Raw genomic sequence first — 14,182 nt, 5'->3', positions numbered from 1 at the left:
GTTATTCAAGCTCACGGTGGCAAGACAAGAAATCACGCAATCAAAAAGAATTTCAAATTTTTCTTTATTAACATTTCTTAAATTTTTCACAATTATAATAAATTTTGTATTGTATTGCATGCTGTTATTCAAGCTCACGGTGGCAAGACAAGAAATCACGCAATCAAAAAGAATTTCAAGTTTTTCTGTATTAACATCTTATTTTTTTTATAAATTTTGTCTTGAGTAAAAATTTATCTCATTAATTGACATAACTTCGTTTCCCCATCACTAATAACACACCTCTCTGCACTAATAACGAAGTATTGTCACCCATATTCATCTAAACAAGTTGTACTGTGGGCTTCTTCAAGTAGCCCTTTAATTTTTTTGCTGTATTTAGACTCGAATAAAGTACCCTACAATATTCTATTTTTCTCAAACTGTGCATTTTAACTCCAAAGATGTTGAGACCGCGTTGTCAGTATTCAACCATGCATGTGCCGCAATATTGTCTCCACCACTTAAAAGAAATTGTGAAAATCAGTTGCAATCAGTTGAGAAATAAAGAATTACATTAAATACACTGTATCAATTGTTTAACTTCTCGATGCTAATTGTCCCAAAAATCTCAGCTGTTCCGTATCAAAGCATTCGGCAAAACAATGTTAAATAGATTCTTCAAAAACATCTGGTGAGAAACTCACACAATGCTCATAACTATGTACCATTGCACAATTATCTTTAATAACTAATTTATACAATAAGTTGGAATCAATATTTTATGAGTTATAACATAATAAAAGGGGCAACATAGAAGGAGTTTGTACTGTTTGGGTCTATAGATGAGAATATCGTAGTAGAAGGTTGATTTATCATCCATATTCTCGGCAAATACAATTTAAAATTTAAATCAGAAAAAATATCTATATTTTTATGACATTCAGGCATAACTCCTTCCTCCGAGCTTTTTTCTGGTGTTTATACTGGCTTGCAAAATCTGCAGAAATAAAACTCAGTAATTTGAACTGGATTTAATTGGTTATAATCTACAAAGAGTATATGAGTTTATCAGTTTAAATATTTTTCTAAGTAAGACCTGTATTCTTGCAGGCAAGTTTTCTATGAATACTTTAGAATGTATTTATTTCTCAAATTTTAGTTGAGGCATAATAGTTTAAAAAGGAAAAAGATGTAAGGTAAAAGGTAAAAGGCGAACAGTAGTCCAATATATGCTCAATAGAATGCGTTTGAATATACTTATTGCCAATGCAACAGCAACGAGAGTTTTCCAGTTATAAACAATCCACAAAAATGTGTTTTGTAAATGTTATCAGCTTTGGAATCAGTTCAATACAAATTCAGCTAATCCTTCGCTTTAAAATTCAATCTAGTTAATTGAAATTCTTCTAATTTTTGTGCTTTTCTTTAATAGACTATCCTAATTATGATTAAGTTGAACAGTTTTTTTATTATTAATTTTAGTTACAGTATTTTCATTTTCCACTTTTGTCTCTTTACAGTAAATTTTATAATTCCTACTTTTTGTAATACACAATTTAAAAGAAAAATGTCTTAGGTAAATATTCATAATTCATAAATTCATCAAAAGAAAATACCAAACAGATCACTTTTACATCATGCACAAGGCTAAAAATAAAAAACAATAACCTTGAGATAGGTAAGTACATAGTTGGAGTTTAATTTTTCGTATTTCATCCCACTCAGTTAGGAATAATAAGTTCAAGATTGCCAAGCTACTATAAGACTGAAGTAAGAGTATGTTTTGTTTAAAATCTGAAACACACAAAGTGAATCCATCAATGTCAAAGTAATCTCCCTATTCACTTTAAATTATTTAAATTTTGGTTCAATTTTGGAAAAAAAGATAAGTGAATCCTCGCTGATTTTCTCTTACAGTAATCTAATTCGAGGATCTAAGTTAGAATTTTAACCCAGAATTTTGGGATTTATTTGCGCCAACTTTAGAGAACATTCCTTTAGAACAAACCTCTACCCACAATATTAGTATGGACTAAAACGAATTATCCAAGAAAATAAATTCCTGTCGATTTAGCCAATCATCATTCATTCATCAAAATGAAGTTATTCATTATTGAAGAATACCAATTCTTTTTTACAACATCTCATTCTAAAGATTGAATGGATGAATGTGAATACGAATTCACAGCAAACGATGTTCAAGGCTCTGTTCATTACATTAATAAATGTTGAATCCAGTTCCAAAGCAGGGTGTAAGCAATTTAATTCAACTTTTGTTAAAATGAGATGGTTAACATTCACAAGACATAAACGGAAAATACCAATAAGTTGTAACTTTTGAACACTAATTGAATTAGTATGGTACAGTACAATTGCTTGGGGACTAGACACTAATCAAGGAAATTAAAAAACCTCAATTCTTTTAACAACAAACTCATCACTAAATTTACTTACATCTGCAAATGTTTCCATAGTTGCTGAGAGTCCAAAAGGTCCTTTAAAAATTAGATCACGTAAACAAATTTGTTGAATTATTATCAATGAAGTACTAATATTTGTGGAATAACGATACCAATCAATTGAATATACTTCTTGTCGTATGTTCATATGCTGAAAAAAATTATAAATTATAAGTTGATATTAGTTTCTTCATACCAAATATTTCATGGCTAAGGTAATGAAAATTAGCACGATTCGTTAACTTGAAGTAGATTCGCATGAAATTGAAATTATTAAAATCGTCTCCATAACTTCGGACCTAGAATTCAGAGGAGTTGTGGAACTAAGAGAACATCTTGGGAATTATGTACGAGGCCTTTTTAAGACCAATAACAGACTTCTATTTCTAGGTACGATAAACTTGACGTAATCTTTTTAGGCTTACTGTGTACCTTAAACCGACCTAATCAATCCAAAATACCCGAGACATACCCGCCAGTATAAACTACAGCAATCTTCAGCTCGTCCAGGCTAAATTAATCATTCTTTATGCTTTCTTCCAGATGCAATCAGCGTTTTGAGGGTGTTAGGTTTTAGGAGTTTAATCTTTGTCCTAAAATGAGCTAGCTATTTTCGAATTCGAGATATTATTCTATTTCCACTTCCGCTTTTTGAGATAACAAAGTTTTTTGTGTCTTTAGGTCCTAAAATGCATGACTGTTAGAAAAGTAAAACGTAATCTATTGAGCCTTTTTGCAAGTTATAGCATGGCTTTTATCTTCTGTAATAGCTACTTTGATGCAATAAAAGAGTTTCATTTTGCACATCTAGTACAAGCAATAATGCTTTTATTTAGATTTTATATCTATCTATTTGGATTACCTATTTGTGTTTCGATTCTCCTTGAAGAAGAGGGGAAAAAATGAGTCCACAATCTGATGCAGGTCTGATAAGCGTTTGATAAAACTGCCTGCGAAGAATCATAATTTACACCTGAAAGTCTTTTTTAAGGAGTTCAGTTAATTTTCACCATTTTCTACCAGCGAGGCTGCATGCCTTAATCCTGGACATTATTCGAGGTATGTTTCGGGGTAACTAACACCTTCCTATTGTCTCATTGCCTCCTCTTTACTTCGTGTACCGAAAGTAGAAATTTATAGATAATTTAACAACTGGCACACAAATTTCAAATATTCATCGTCGTCTGGTTTTCATTTCAAAACGATTAAGTAATGCACAGGGACGTATTTAGCGCTACAGTCACTGCAGTAACATTGCTCAAATACGAGTAATTAACAAGTCGGCTTATAACAATCAACACCAGGGACATTCTGCATTAAATGTGTTATCTTATTATAATTATTATACATTCCACAGAGAGCAGCTAATCATAGTTTTCTGAGATAATCCCCAAGTCCGCTATTGTAAATAAAATAATTAATCATTAATCCACTATAGCTTATACAGTGGTGTCTCGGTTATCCGTTACCCTTTTAATACGTCTATTCCAATTAACCGTCACTTTCCTCAGTATTTAAAAATTAAAAAAAAATTATTTTAAAAAGAAAACTTATTAAAAATTTATTTTAAGTATACAGAAATTTTAAAGAGTCCTTTAGCATTTTTTCCTTTGTCTTTTAGGTACATACTCGTGTCCATCATTCGACAGTTTGTGGTTTTTTTTCCTAAAAAGATCAAACACAAACAAAACCGCCCACAAAACCGATTAGATGTCGTAGACATTGTATTCATTAATTTTAATACGCAATAGAATGAATTGAATAATGAAAGATACCTGACCTTTAAGGCTTAAGCGTATAAACGTATAAAATATGTATACCAGTTAATACAAAGTTTTATACACGTTAAACAAAAGAATCTGGAAATTTTCCTGTTTTTTTTCCATTATCCGTCTATTCGACTATCCGTCACGTGTTCGGTCCCGGTCATGACGGATAACCGAGACTCCACTGTAGTTCAGTTTCAAAAAAGATTCACAGAAAATTTCATTATGTAGCTATTTTTCTATTTAAAAAAAAAATCAGTCTCATGCGCTGCTTGAAGTTCACAAAAACTGCTATTGTGAATTACTTTCTGAGATAATCCCCAAGTCCACTATTGTAAATAAAATAATTAATCATTTCTGTTAAATCCATCTTTATTATTCTGAGATAGTAGTGCAACCTTTTCTGCAGTTTTTACTTCTTTTCCTTTAAAGTCCTGATTGCTGACTGCATAAGAATCCTTCTCTCCTAGGTTGAGTATTCCATTATTTTTGATAAGCAATAGAAAATTTTCCAGGTTGCATTAGTGGGAGATTTTGGATAATTATTGTAATGCTAGCTGATTTTTCTCGCTTAAGTATAAGAATTATTTCAACTTGCTTCCAGCTAGTTGAATGGTTTTTGATGACCAGATGAGATTTATCAGGTTCTACACCTACCTATTTTTCAAGTTTCATGGAGCTCTTCAGAAATGAAGTGTACATAAAATAATTTTTTATTTCTTCAGCTTCTATTACTGTTTCGAAAGAAAAAAAAAATGTACTCACCAAATCTATGAGAGTTTGCCCCATTTTACACATACTTCCTATAGTAAACATCTGAATTATACTAATGTTAAAAAAAATCCAAAGAGTTCCTGGCTGTCCAGTGACCTATGAATTGAACAAAGATAAAATTGTAACAAAAGTTTTTGATTAATAAATGAATGGCATATACGACAAAGCTCATACAAACTTTTTGAAACTCATGTTGTAAACGTGTAATTACGAGGGTCGTTTGAAAAGTCCGTGCAAAGTCAGAGAGATAGCACCACTGGCGCGTATCGAGGTTATGTTTAGTTAGTAGCATCTCTTGGAAGAACACGCACCAAGTTTCAGCCAGATCGGTCAATTTCTTTGTGATTGGCATTCGTTTGAATCGAGGAAGTCGAGTGATTTTCGGAATGGCCATATGGGCACAAGTGACGCTGAACGTTCTGGACGCCCTGTTGAAGTTACTACTCCAGAAATCATTGATAAAATCCATGATATGGTGATGGATGACAGAAGAGTGAAGGTGCGTGAGATTGCTAGTGCTGTGGGCATCTCGAATGAACGGGTACATAATATTTTGCATCAACATTTGGACATGACAAAGCTATCCGCAAGATGGGTGCCGCGATTGCTCCCGCTTGACCAAAAACGAAATCGTGTGAAGTGTTGCAAGGACGGTTTGCAGCTGTTCTAGAAGAATCCGCAGATCCACGTCACTGTGGATGAAACATGGATACATCACTACACTCCTGAGACCAAAGAACAATCTAAACAATGGGTTACCAAGGGGGAATCTGCGCCAAAAAAGGCGAAGACCGTTCCTTCGGCCGGAAAGATTATGGCGACTGTCTTTTGGGATTCGCAAGGAATAATCCTCATCGACTATCTGGAAAAGGGTAAAACGATTACAGGTGCATATTATTCATCGTTATTGGACCGTTTGAAAACCGAGCTGCAAGAAAAACGCCCACGATTGGCCCACAAAAAAGTCCTTTTCCATCACGACAACGCACCAGCTCACACCTCAGCAGTTGTGGTCGCAAAATTAATGGAAATAGGGTTCCAACTCGTTTCATATCCCCCCTATTCTCCAGACTTGGCTCCCTCGGACTACTATTTGTTCCCCAATATGAAGAAATGGCTGGCGGGAAAAAATTTTTATTCAAACGAGGAGGTGATTGCAGAAACGAATGGCTATTTTTCAGACTTGGACAAATCCTATTATTCGGAAGGGATCAACAAACTAGAGCAGCGTTGGACGAAGTGTATAAGCCTAAAAGGAGACTATGTTGAAAAATAAAAAAGGTTTACCCCAAAAAATTAAGTAGTTTTTATTTTTGCACGGACTTTTCAAACGACCCTCGTACTTATGTACATATAATCAATCTGTTGCAGTAAATGATAAAGCTTTATAGGATTCAAATAGTATTTGGTGCTATAGTAAGCTCTTGTGGTTTCCCACACCACAGTTATTTTAATATTGTAGATTATTAGAAAGACTTCCAATTCGAACCTTCTCAGTTGCTGTACGTACTTTGTGCGAAACCATTCATAGACGTTCATAATTAATATTTATATTTTATTTATTATAAGCTCAAGCCTATCGCTTATTTACATTATATTTGATTAAATGATACAAAGTTGGGTGTAATTTGTTACTTATACTTTACCAAAACCCCCACAACCTGATTATATCAGCACAAAGATCAAGAAACCGATAAACAATTATCAGTAACTTATTAATTTTCTCAATCTTTCTTTACATCATTTTCATTTAGTAATTCATAATAAAGAATTAGGACAGAACATTGTTAGTGCACAACATACATACATTATGTATGTGTTTCTGCTTTAGAGTATTGGAGTAATTAACATGTGGTTTGTTTTTTAATAACATTATTAGTATGCCAGAATTGTATGTTAAGTTTTGTGGTTAATTTGTTATCTGGTTTTGGGTTTTGGATCCGGAGAAGCAGACAAAATGTGAAATGAGTTATGAGAGAATAAACTCCGTTGCGCATAATCCTGGTGTTTGATCTAGATCCAATACAGTTTCACATTTTTTCAAAGGAGGACTAGTTAGAAGATTTACATCGTTATTTTCTAATTAGAGGGATTATTTAATTTGTGATCAAGTATTTAAGTTTATGGACAATATTTATTTAGGGTGCGTTACACTAAGCGATCACAACGACCACGCTCACGACCACGGTTTTGCCCGTTCCACTTGCTTGTGAGCGTTGCGATCGAAAACCCAAGTGGAATGGTCTGTGGGCGTTTTAACCGTTCATGTAAACATTACAAATGGCGGCCTCGAAAATAAGTCAGAAGCTTGAAGTAGTTGTTTTTTTAATTTTAACCCCGTTTATAAGCAGTTATGATAAACTTTATTAATTATTGGTAAAGTTGACTTATATTAAAAATATATATATAATTCAATTTTTCATATTACATTTTAGTGGAGTATTTATAAAATTTACGTTTAAATAAAATTAAAATGTCTTTTGTGGCAACAGTTGGATATTTATTAATAATGCTTTAGAAAGTTCTTTATCTAGTTCCGATGAAGAGTGGAATGCAATTTTACAAAATCGCAATGATGAAAAGCGAAAACTTAGGCCACGTATTATTAGCTATCAGTGTAATTGATCTTTATTCAGATGAAGAATTTAAAAGTTATTTCGGGTAAATGATTTTGTGTTATTCAGTGATTTAGTGTGTAAAGGGATAAGTAATTTATTTATTTATTTATTTATTGTAGACTTTCGAGAAACACATTCTATTATTTACATGAAATAATACTTTCATTTACATGAGATAATTTTCGGTCGCCATATTTTGTTTTAAAAAAAGGCGCCATATTTCTGAACGCCCACTTCGACCCAGCTCTATAGATGGGGCGTTGTGGGCTTCGCGTGAGCAAAGATAGTGACGTCATTAGTGACGTTTTCGCCACGACCACAACGACCGCGGTCGCCAAGTGGAACGCCTGAAGGTATGTTTTGATCGATGTGGTCGCTTAGTGGAACGCACTCCTAATTTATAATTAGTATTTGCTAAGTTGCTAGTAGTAACGTGAATGTTTGTTTTTAGATTCTGAGTTTAATCATTTGTCTTTTATTTACATATGTATGTTAATATTATTGTTTTGGTTTGTTTATATTGTTAATTTTAACTTGAAAATTTGCGAGTTTTGTTTCTTTGATCGTCAATAGAATGGCTAATAAGGAAAATCTTAAAAACAAGTTCTTAAAGAAAAAAGAAGAAGCAGCCAAAGTAGCTGGGATAGAGGCGAAGGTGGCCAAATTGAAAGAACTGCAGGAGTTAGAAAGAGGGAGTTACAGCTGAAGCAACAAAAAGAAGGACTCACGCTGGAAGCGGTTTTAGCGGAGGTTAAATCCAGGAAAAAACTTTTAGGGGAGTATGACTTAGGAAGAAAGGTATCAAAATCACCAATAGTCAACGGTATTTGGGGACCAAACAGGCAATCAGTTAATTAACAAGCCACGTTTAATGGAATTGGTCTAACCACCAAAATGGGATCTATAACTAATGGTTATGTTCATAGGAATTGGGCATTACTAGAAAAACCTAAAGATAAGGTTAATTATAAAACTGAAGAAGATTTGGAGAAAACAGATTCAGCTGGCAATAAACAACCAAATAGTGAGACACTGCTTATGGCAAATGATTCAAGATTAGATGAACAAGCTAGAGACGAATATGGACGAATTATTGTCCGGAAAACGCATCAGATTGCTGCAGCTCAGCAAGAAAAAAATGCAAGACTGAGAGAAGCTTTCGGAATTACTGAACCTTTTGAAGATGCGCGAAGTGGTAACGACATTAACGACGACTCTAAGGAATACCCACTGGTACATACACCATCTCCATCGCCAGCCAGAAATGTAAGGGTAGAGTCGAAAAAAGAAAAAAAGAAGAAGGCAACGCGAAACAAAAGAGACAAAACTATAAAAGACAAAAAAGAAGAAGCGGAGGAAAAATGTGCCAACGTCCAGTTCAAGCGCGGATGCTGACAGCAGTTCAGAGTCGGATAATGAAAGTGAAGTCAGCAGTAATGCTGGGAAAAAGAAATCACGGAAGAAGAAATTAAATGGAAAAGGGGAATCAAAAAATGTGAAGTCACGCAGTCGTATTAAGAAAGAGGCTCCCGATCATTCTGATAGTGATCTTCCGAGAGAAAGTTCACCCGAGACCAAGGATAAAGAAAAACACAAGAAGAAGCGAAAGAAAAAAGAGAAATACAAATGGATGCCATCAAAGTTAACTAAGAAACGCACTTCAGAGACGCCAAACGGATCTCGTCGTAGAAGATTATCGCCGAGGAAACGGTATAGCAAATTTAAACGCAGTAGAAGAAGCAAGTCAATATCTGTAGAGAGAAAAATTAGAGGCGCAAATAGGAACCGAAGTATTAGAAGTAATAACCGGTCATCAATAAGAAATAAGAGGAAGGTAGCAGAAGTTGCCACGAAGAAGACTAGAGGGTCTGTGTCACCGCAAAAAAAAGTAGTTAGAGGCATGATAGATCTAGAAGCAGGAGCCAAGAAAAGAACAGGGATAACGGCAGTGAAGAAGGTTGCGTCAGAAGGATTGCCGTTGAGTACAATGGGTCCGAGTTTAAAATACCATTATCCAAGATGATTTGTCATGAGGACGAATTTCGCAATTAAGTCGTTGAAACACCCCGATTGTTTCAAGGTGGAGGGTGCTAGTGCACAACATATGTGTTTCTGCTTTAGAGTATTGGAATAATTAACATGTGGTTAGTTTTTTAAGAACATTATTTGTATTCAGAATTGTATGTTAAGTTTTGTGGTTAATTTGTTATCTGGTTTTGGGTTTTGGATCCGGAGAAACAGATAAAATGTGAAATGAGTTATGAGTTAAGAGAGAATAAACTCCGTTGCACATAATCCTGGTATTTGACCTGGATTAAATACAAACATTACTGAACAAAAATCATATCTCATCATGAATACATAAAATATCTATTTCTAATTTTTTAACATTTGTTTAATAAAAGCTGTACTTAGCCGACATAAGTCCAGTTTCCTATGATAATACCATCAAAATAGCTTTTCCTAAAGATCATTGTGGGTGGCAATTACACGCAATTAAGACCACCATGGTATCCTGATAGAAGTCTGTCTTGTTAGACTAAGCGAGAATTTTTCGTAAAATTCCACAATAGTAACTTGCGTTTTTCCCAATCACTTAAAAAGAGTATTTAAAAATCGGGAAAATGCGCGAGAATAGGATAATAATTATATGGATTACTTACCGATATTGCTCCGTAAGAGGCTAAGGCAACCATCATTCCACCAAACAAAAAGAATATGAAAATTGGAACACTGAACACTTCATTTGCCAAATGATGTAAGCTAAAACAAGAAATTACATTCAAGATACCACTTTTTGTTCCAACAGGAACAGTACAGTCAAACATTCGGTGAAAATTATGACATAATCCCATTCACAGACATCAAATACCCAAAACCCTCCTAATTATTACAGTTTTGTAAGAAAAGTATACCTGTTACAAGTGAAAAAAGAAATTAAGATTTTATGCAAATTAAGATTTTTTTTCGCATGTATAAAAACTAACCTCAATATTTCTTGATGATGTTCAATATTTTTCTTAAGACAAACTTTCAAGCACTCTGTAAAATTGTAACTTCCATGGAGTTCTTTTATATGATTTGCTCTAATTTCAATATTTTGAATAGAAATTTTCAATAGTTCCAGTTGGCAGGCAATGTAATTACTGATGGTGAAATATAATATATTGAATGAAATAAAAACGTTAATTGATAATGTAACCGAAATGGCAATGGAGATAACAGTTATCCAATATGAAATTGGACCATTCGTATCGTAGGGCACCCATATAGGTACTGGTAGGTTATAGTTTATACCGTTATCTGGATGTTCCTGTACCTTTACTCCTGCCAAACGGTCAATCAGAGGCCCCAAACATAAAAGAACTGTTCCGCAGAAACAAGTGCAAACCGGTATTACTCTTTTTATCCACCAAATAACGTTTTTATATTTTGACTTTACGTGGATTATTTCGCCACTAAGTGTCTCATTGTATTTATAGAAACCACTTCCAATAATGCTATGAATTTTGGCTATATTCTTTCTTTTCGAAACCACATGTAAAAGTATAATGTCAATAGTAAAAGTAATAATCGCATAATTTAGAGCACCTCCTGAAATTATGAAATCATCCCTGCCAACAACTACTGTAATTAAGCAAATTGTTATTATATAAAAATTGATTATTCCAGTAAGAACTAATTGAAGAAACCGTACTATGGAGATTGAAAATGACTTTAATGGGACATATAATAAAGAAATATTTAACATAATAAAATATTCTTCATAAATTGTATTTTCAGATAGTTCATCGCCAAATTCATCAAAATCTCTTATAAAAGTTCTAATCATATTGGCCATCTTATTGACTTCTGATACAGAGCAAAGGCCCTAGAATCGCTTATGTTGATATAAAAGAAATCTAATGCTTACTGAATGTTACAAGCACAGTACATTACATTGAAATAAAAGTAATAAATTATTTATAATCACCTGCCTTTTGTTCTTGTTAAACTTTCTATTTGTTTACTCTGAAAAAATTCGATACGCTACTCTCCAAACTCATTATTATTAGAAAAATAAAAACAAATATAAACAGAGGAGTAAACTTTCAAAGTAGGCTGTAATAGAATAAATATTCATTTTAAAAGTAATCCTGGAACAAATAAGAAAACATTTTTCTGGTAGTAATGATGAATTAAACATTAGTTTAAAAAGAAGAATACACTCACTGAGTGAGAAATTCAATGGACTTTCACGAGTTGGATATCTTGTTGATCCCCAACCCCTCAGTGGAAAAAGTATTATCTAAAACTTTTCTGTTCTAATTGACCTAGATTGTAATACAGATAATAGATTTATTATTCAAAAATGTATACATATTCATATTTAACATGTAATTGAAAATTCTAATTTTGAAAATGACATTGATGATTTTACCTTTCTCGAAATATTATAAGGTAACCAAATTGGAATTGACAGGTAAATTTAAACTATATTTTGCCCAGTTTCTGGATGATCAATTAGACTAGGTTGTTGTGTAGCATAATTATACAAATAATTTCTCATTATCTAGTGGTAATATTTCTTCTTTTAGAGTCAAATGATAAAAATACTGTAATCCCTAAAGCGCATGTACCCAAAGCCTACATATTAACGATTCCTATGAGTACAGCAACCAAACTATCACCAGCTTTAGTGAAATTAGATGTAAGACCAACACTGAAAAATGCAGTAATTCTATAGCAATCAATGCTACTCAATCATTATGTTTTCATAAATAGGTACATTAACGTTGAATTTAATCAAATTGAGTATTCTCTACATTTGATTGTTTAATTAGGTTTTTTATCAGTTCCTTGACTGCAGATAACAAATAATTTTTTTTTATTATTTAAAGTAATTTTTTACTATTTTGGAAACTTGAGGTCATAAACTTTCAGCTAAAATTTGAATTTGAGTAGCTGGCTTTAAAATTGCCAAGTTACTTCCAAAGTAATTCTTTAATGGTCAAAGAATTTTTAAAGAGAAGCATTATAGGTTGCAGAGGAAACATAATTGTTAATTTACTAATATATTGATTTACCTGCTAAATGTGTTATTTTTAAAGAAAGCGCGTCAGAGACCGATTAACTTATTAACTGAATGAAAGTGCTTCAGTTCTTTTTCCAAAGTAATTTTAAAAGCAACTGGAATAATCTGGACAAGAAAAGAAATTTATTGCTGTTACAAGAAAAATTAATCATTTTAAGAGGTTTGTTGAGATTACTTGGTACCAAGAACGCAACTGCCTATGTCTTTAGTTTGATACTTTTTGTACAAAACAATTTTTGCAATACTTAATTACTTACAGATTTTTTTACCCACATCCATACATCTCTCATCCCCAATTTAAATTTAAATTAATCTTTAATTAAAAGTTCAAATTTCAATGTTCATGGTGTAAAAGCTTGAAGTCTAAGAGAAAGTTTTTCTAGCTTGTAGAGAGAATATATAAATTCTAAATAATCTGTTTTGAAATTATATCTTTTTGAAACTTTCATAGGTACAACAAATTTTTACTTATAGCAGACTTTCGTCTTGGAATATAACCTACAGTTTTGTGTCCTATCACTTTACTGCATGGATTATGATTATTATTATTATTATTATTATTGTTGTTAAAATAGCTTTAACTATTTGCTTTAAAGTATTCTCATAGCACTAGTATTGGTCATAACTTTATTTTGATAACTGTTTCCTGGAAAATCCAATTAAAAGGAAATCTTTGGTTATTTTGGGACTCGGCATCTATTTTGTTATACTCTGGGTGGTTAAATGTCTTGATTACATTCTGAGTTCGGGGATTATTTCAAATTTAGCGAAACAAAACATTACTCAATTGTTTTTTTGAAAATACCTTTTAAGTTTTCTCTGAGCATCTTACTTTATCAAAAGTTTTTATTTTTTTTTATAATAATTTGTTTTGGATATTTTGAGGTGTCTTAAAATGTTCGTTTTAGTCAACAACTCATTAAAAAGCCTTCTGTGTGTTTCCTTACCTTCTGAATGTGGTAATGTAGTCTAAATGCTTTAGTAAGAGAAAGTCTAGTATTGCCAGATTGATGTTTTAATTTTCTTCTCAAGTAGATGCCGGTTCATTTCAATTTTTTTTTAGTCTGATGCGAACACACACGTAACTTCAACAGTTTGTGTAAAGTCAATTTGTACATCGAGGAGAGCTGAGATTTAAGCTAGTACGAGCACGTCAACATTTATGGACATTGAAATGTATCGAGTAAGTTTCAGCTTCAGCAAATAGTAGAACTGCAATTGTAATTTTTGTTTTGTTTCTAAGTTCGGATAAAATGAGTTCAAGGAATCCCGGTCAAGTGATTTCTCATTAAACTCGAAATTATGGCGACCTACTGAATTTACCTTAATATAAATTAAAAGAAAGTGCAACCTACTTGCACTGAACAACCTTGAAGCAAAGTGCAGGGGCTATTCTCCTATAACAGCTATAAAGTTTATTTTGCAAAAATTCATTTACAGCAAAGTCAACTGTGGAAGTGTTTCAAAAAAAAAAATCTTTATAGGGACTTCTCGAAAATCTGGTCATCC

At 32.7% G+C, this 14,182-nt stretch overlaps 1 protein-coding gene and 1 pseudogene across 1 annotated transcript; one reads left to right on the top strand and one right to left on the bottom strand.

Annotated features, from left to right (window-relative positions):
* Window positions 1-1,016: 1,016 nt before the first annotated feature.
* Window positions 1,017-11,794, bottom strand: LOC141456250 (uncharacterized). The gene is made up of 4 exons (XM_074132046.1): window positions 10,263-11,794; window positions 4,973-5,077; window positions 2,437-2,592; window positions 1,017-1,776 (listed from the first exon to the last, which is right to left on the bottom strand). Exon 1 carries the CDS (start codon window positions 11,438-11,440, stop codon window positions 10,490-10,492), a length of 951 nt encoding a protein of 316 aa, XP_073988147.1. The 5' UTR covers window positions 11,441-11,794; the 3' UTR covers window positions 1,017-1,776; window positions 2,437-2,592; window positions 4,973-5,077; window positions 10,263-10,489.
* LOC141456251 (uncharacterized) lies at window positions 8,109-11,568 on the top strand (annotated as a pseudogene).
* Window positions 11,795-14,182: the final 2,388 nt, after the last annotated feature.

This window comes from Rhodnius prolixus, unplaced genomic scaffold (assembly GCF_049639745.1).
Source record: "Rhodnius prolixus isolate KJV_2025 unplaced genomic scaffold, Rpr scaffold_4, whole genome shotgun sequence".
NCBI classification, from domain to species: Eukaryota; Metazoa; Arthropoda; class Insecta; order Hemiptera; family Reduviidae; genus Rhodnius; species Rhodnius prolixus.
The sequence above is the reverse complement of the archived record's forward strand: the minus strand, read 5'-3'. Positions and strand labels throughout refer to the sequence as shown.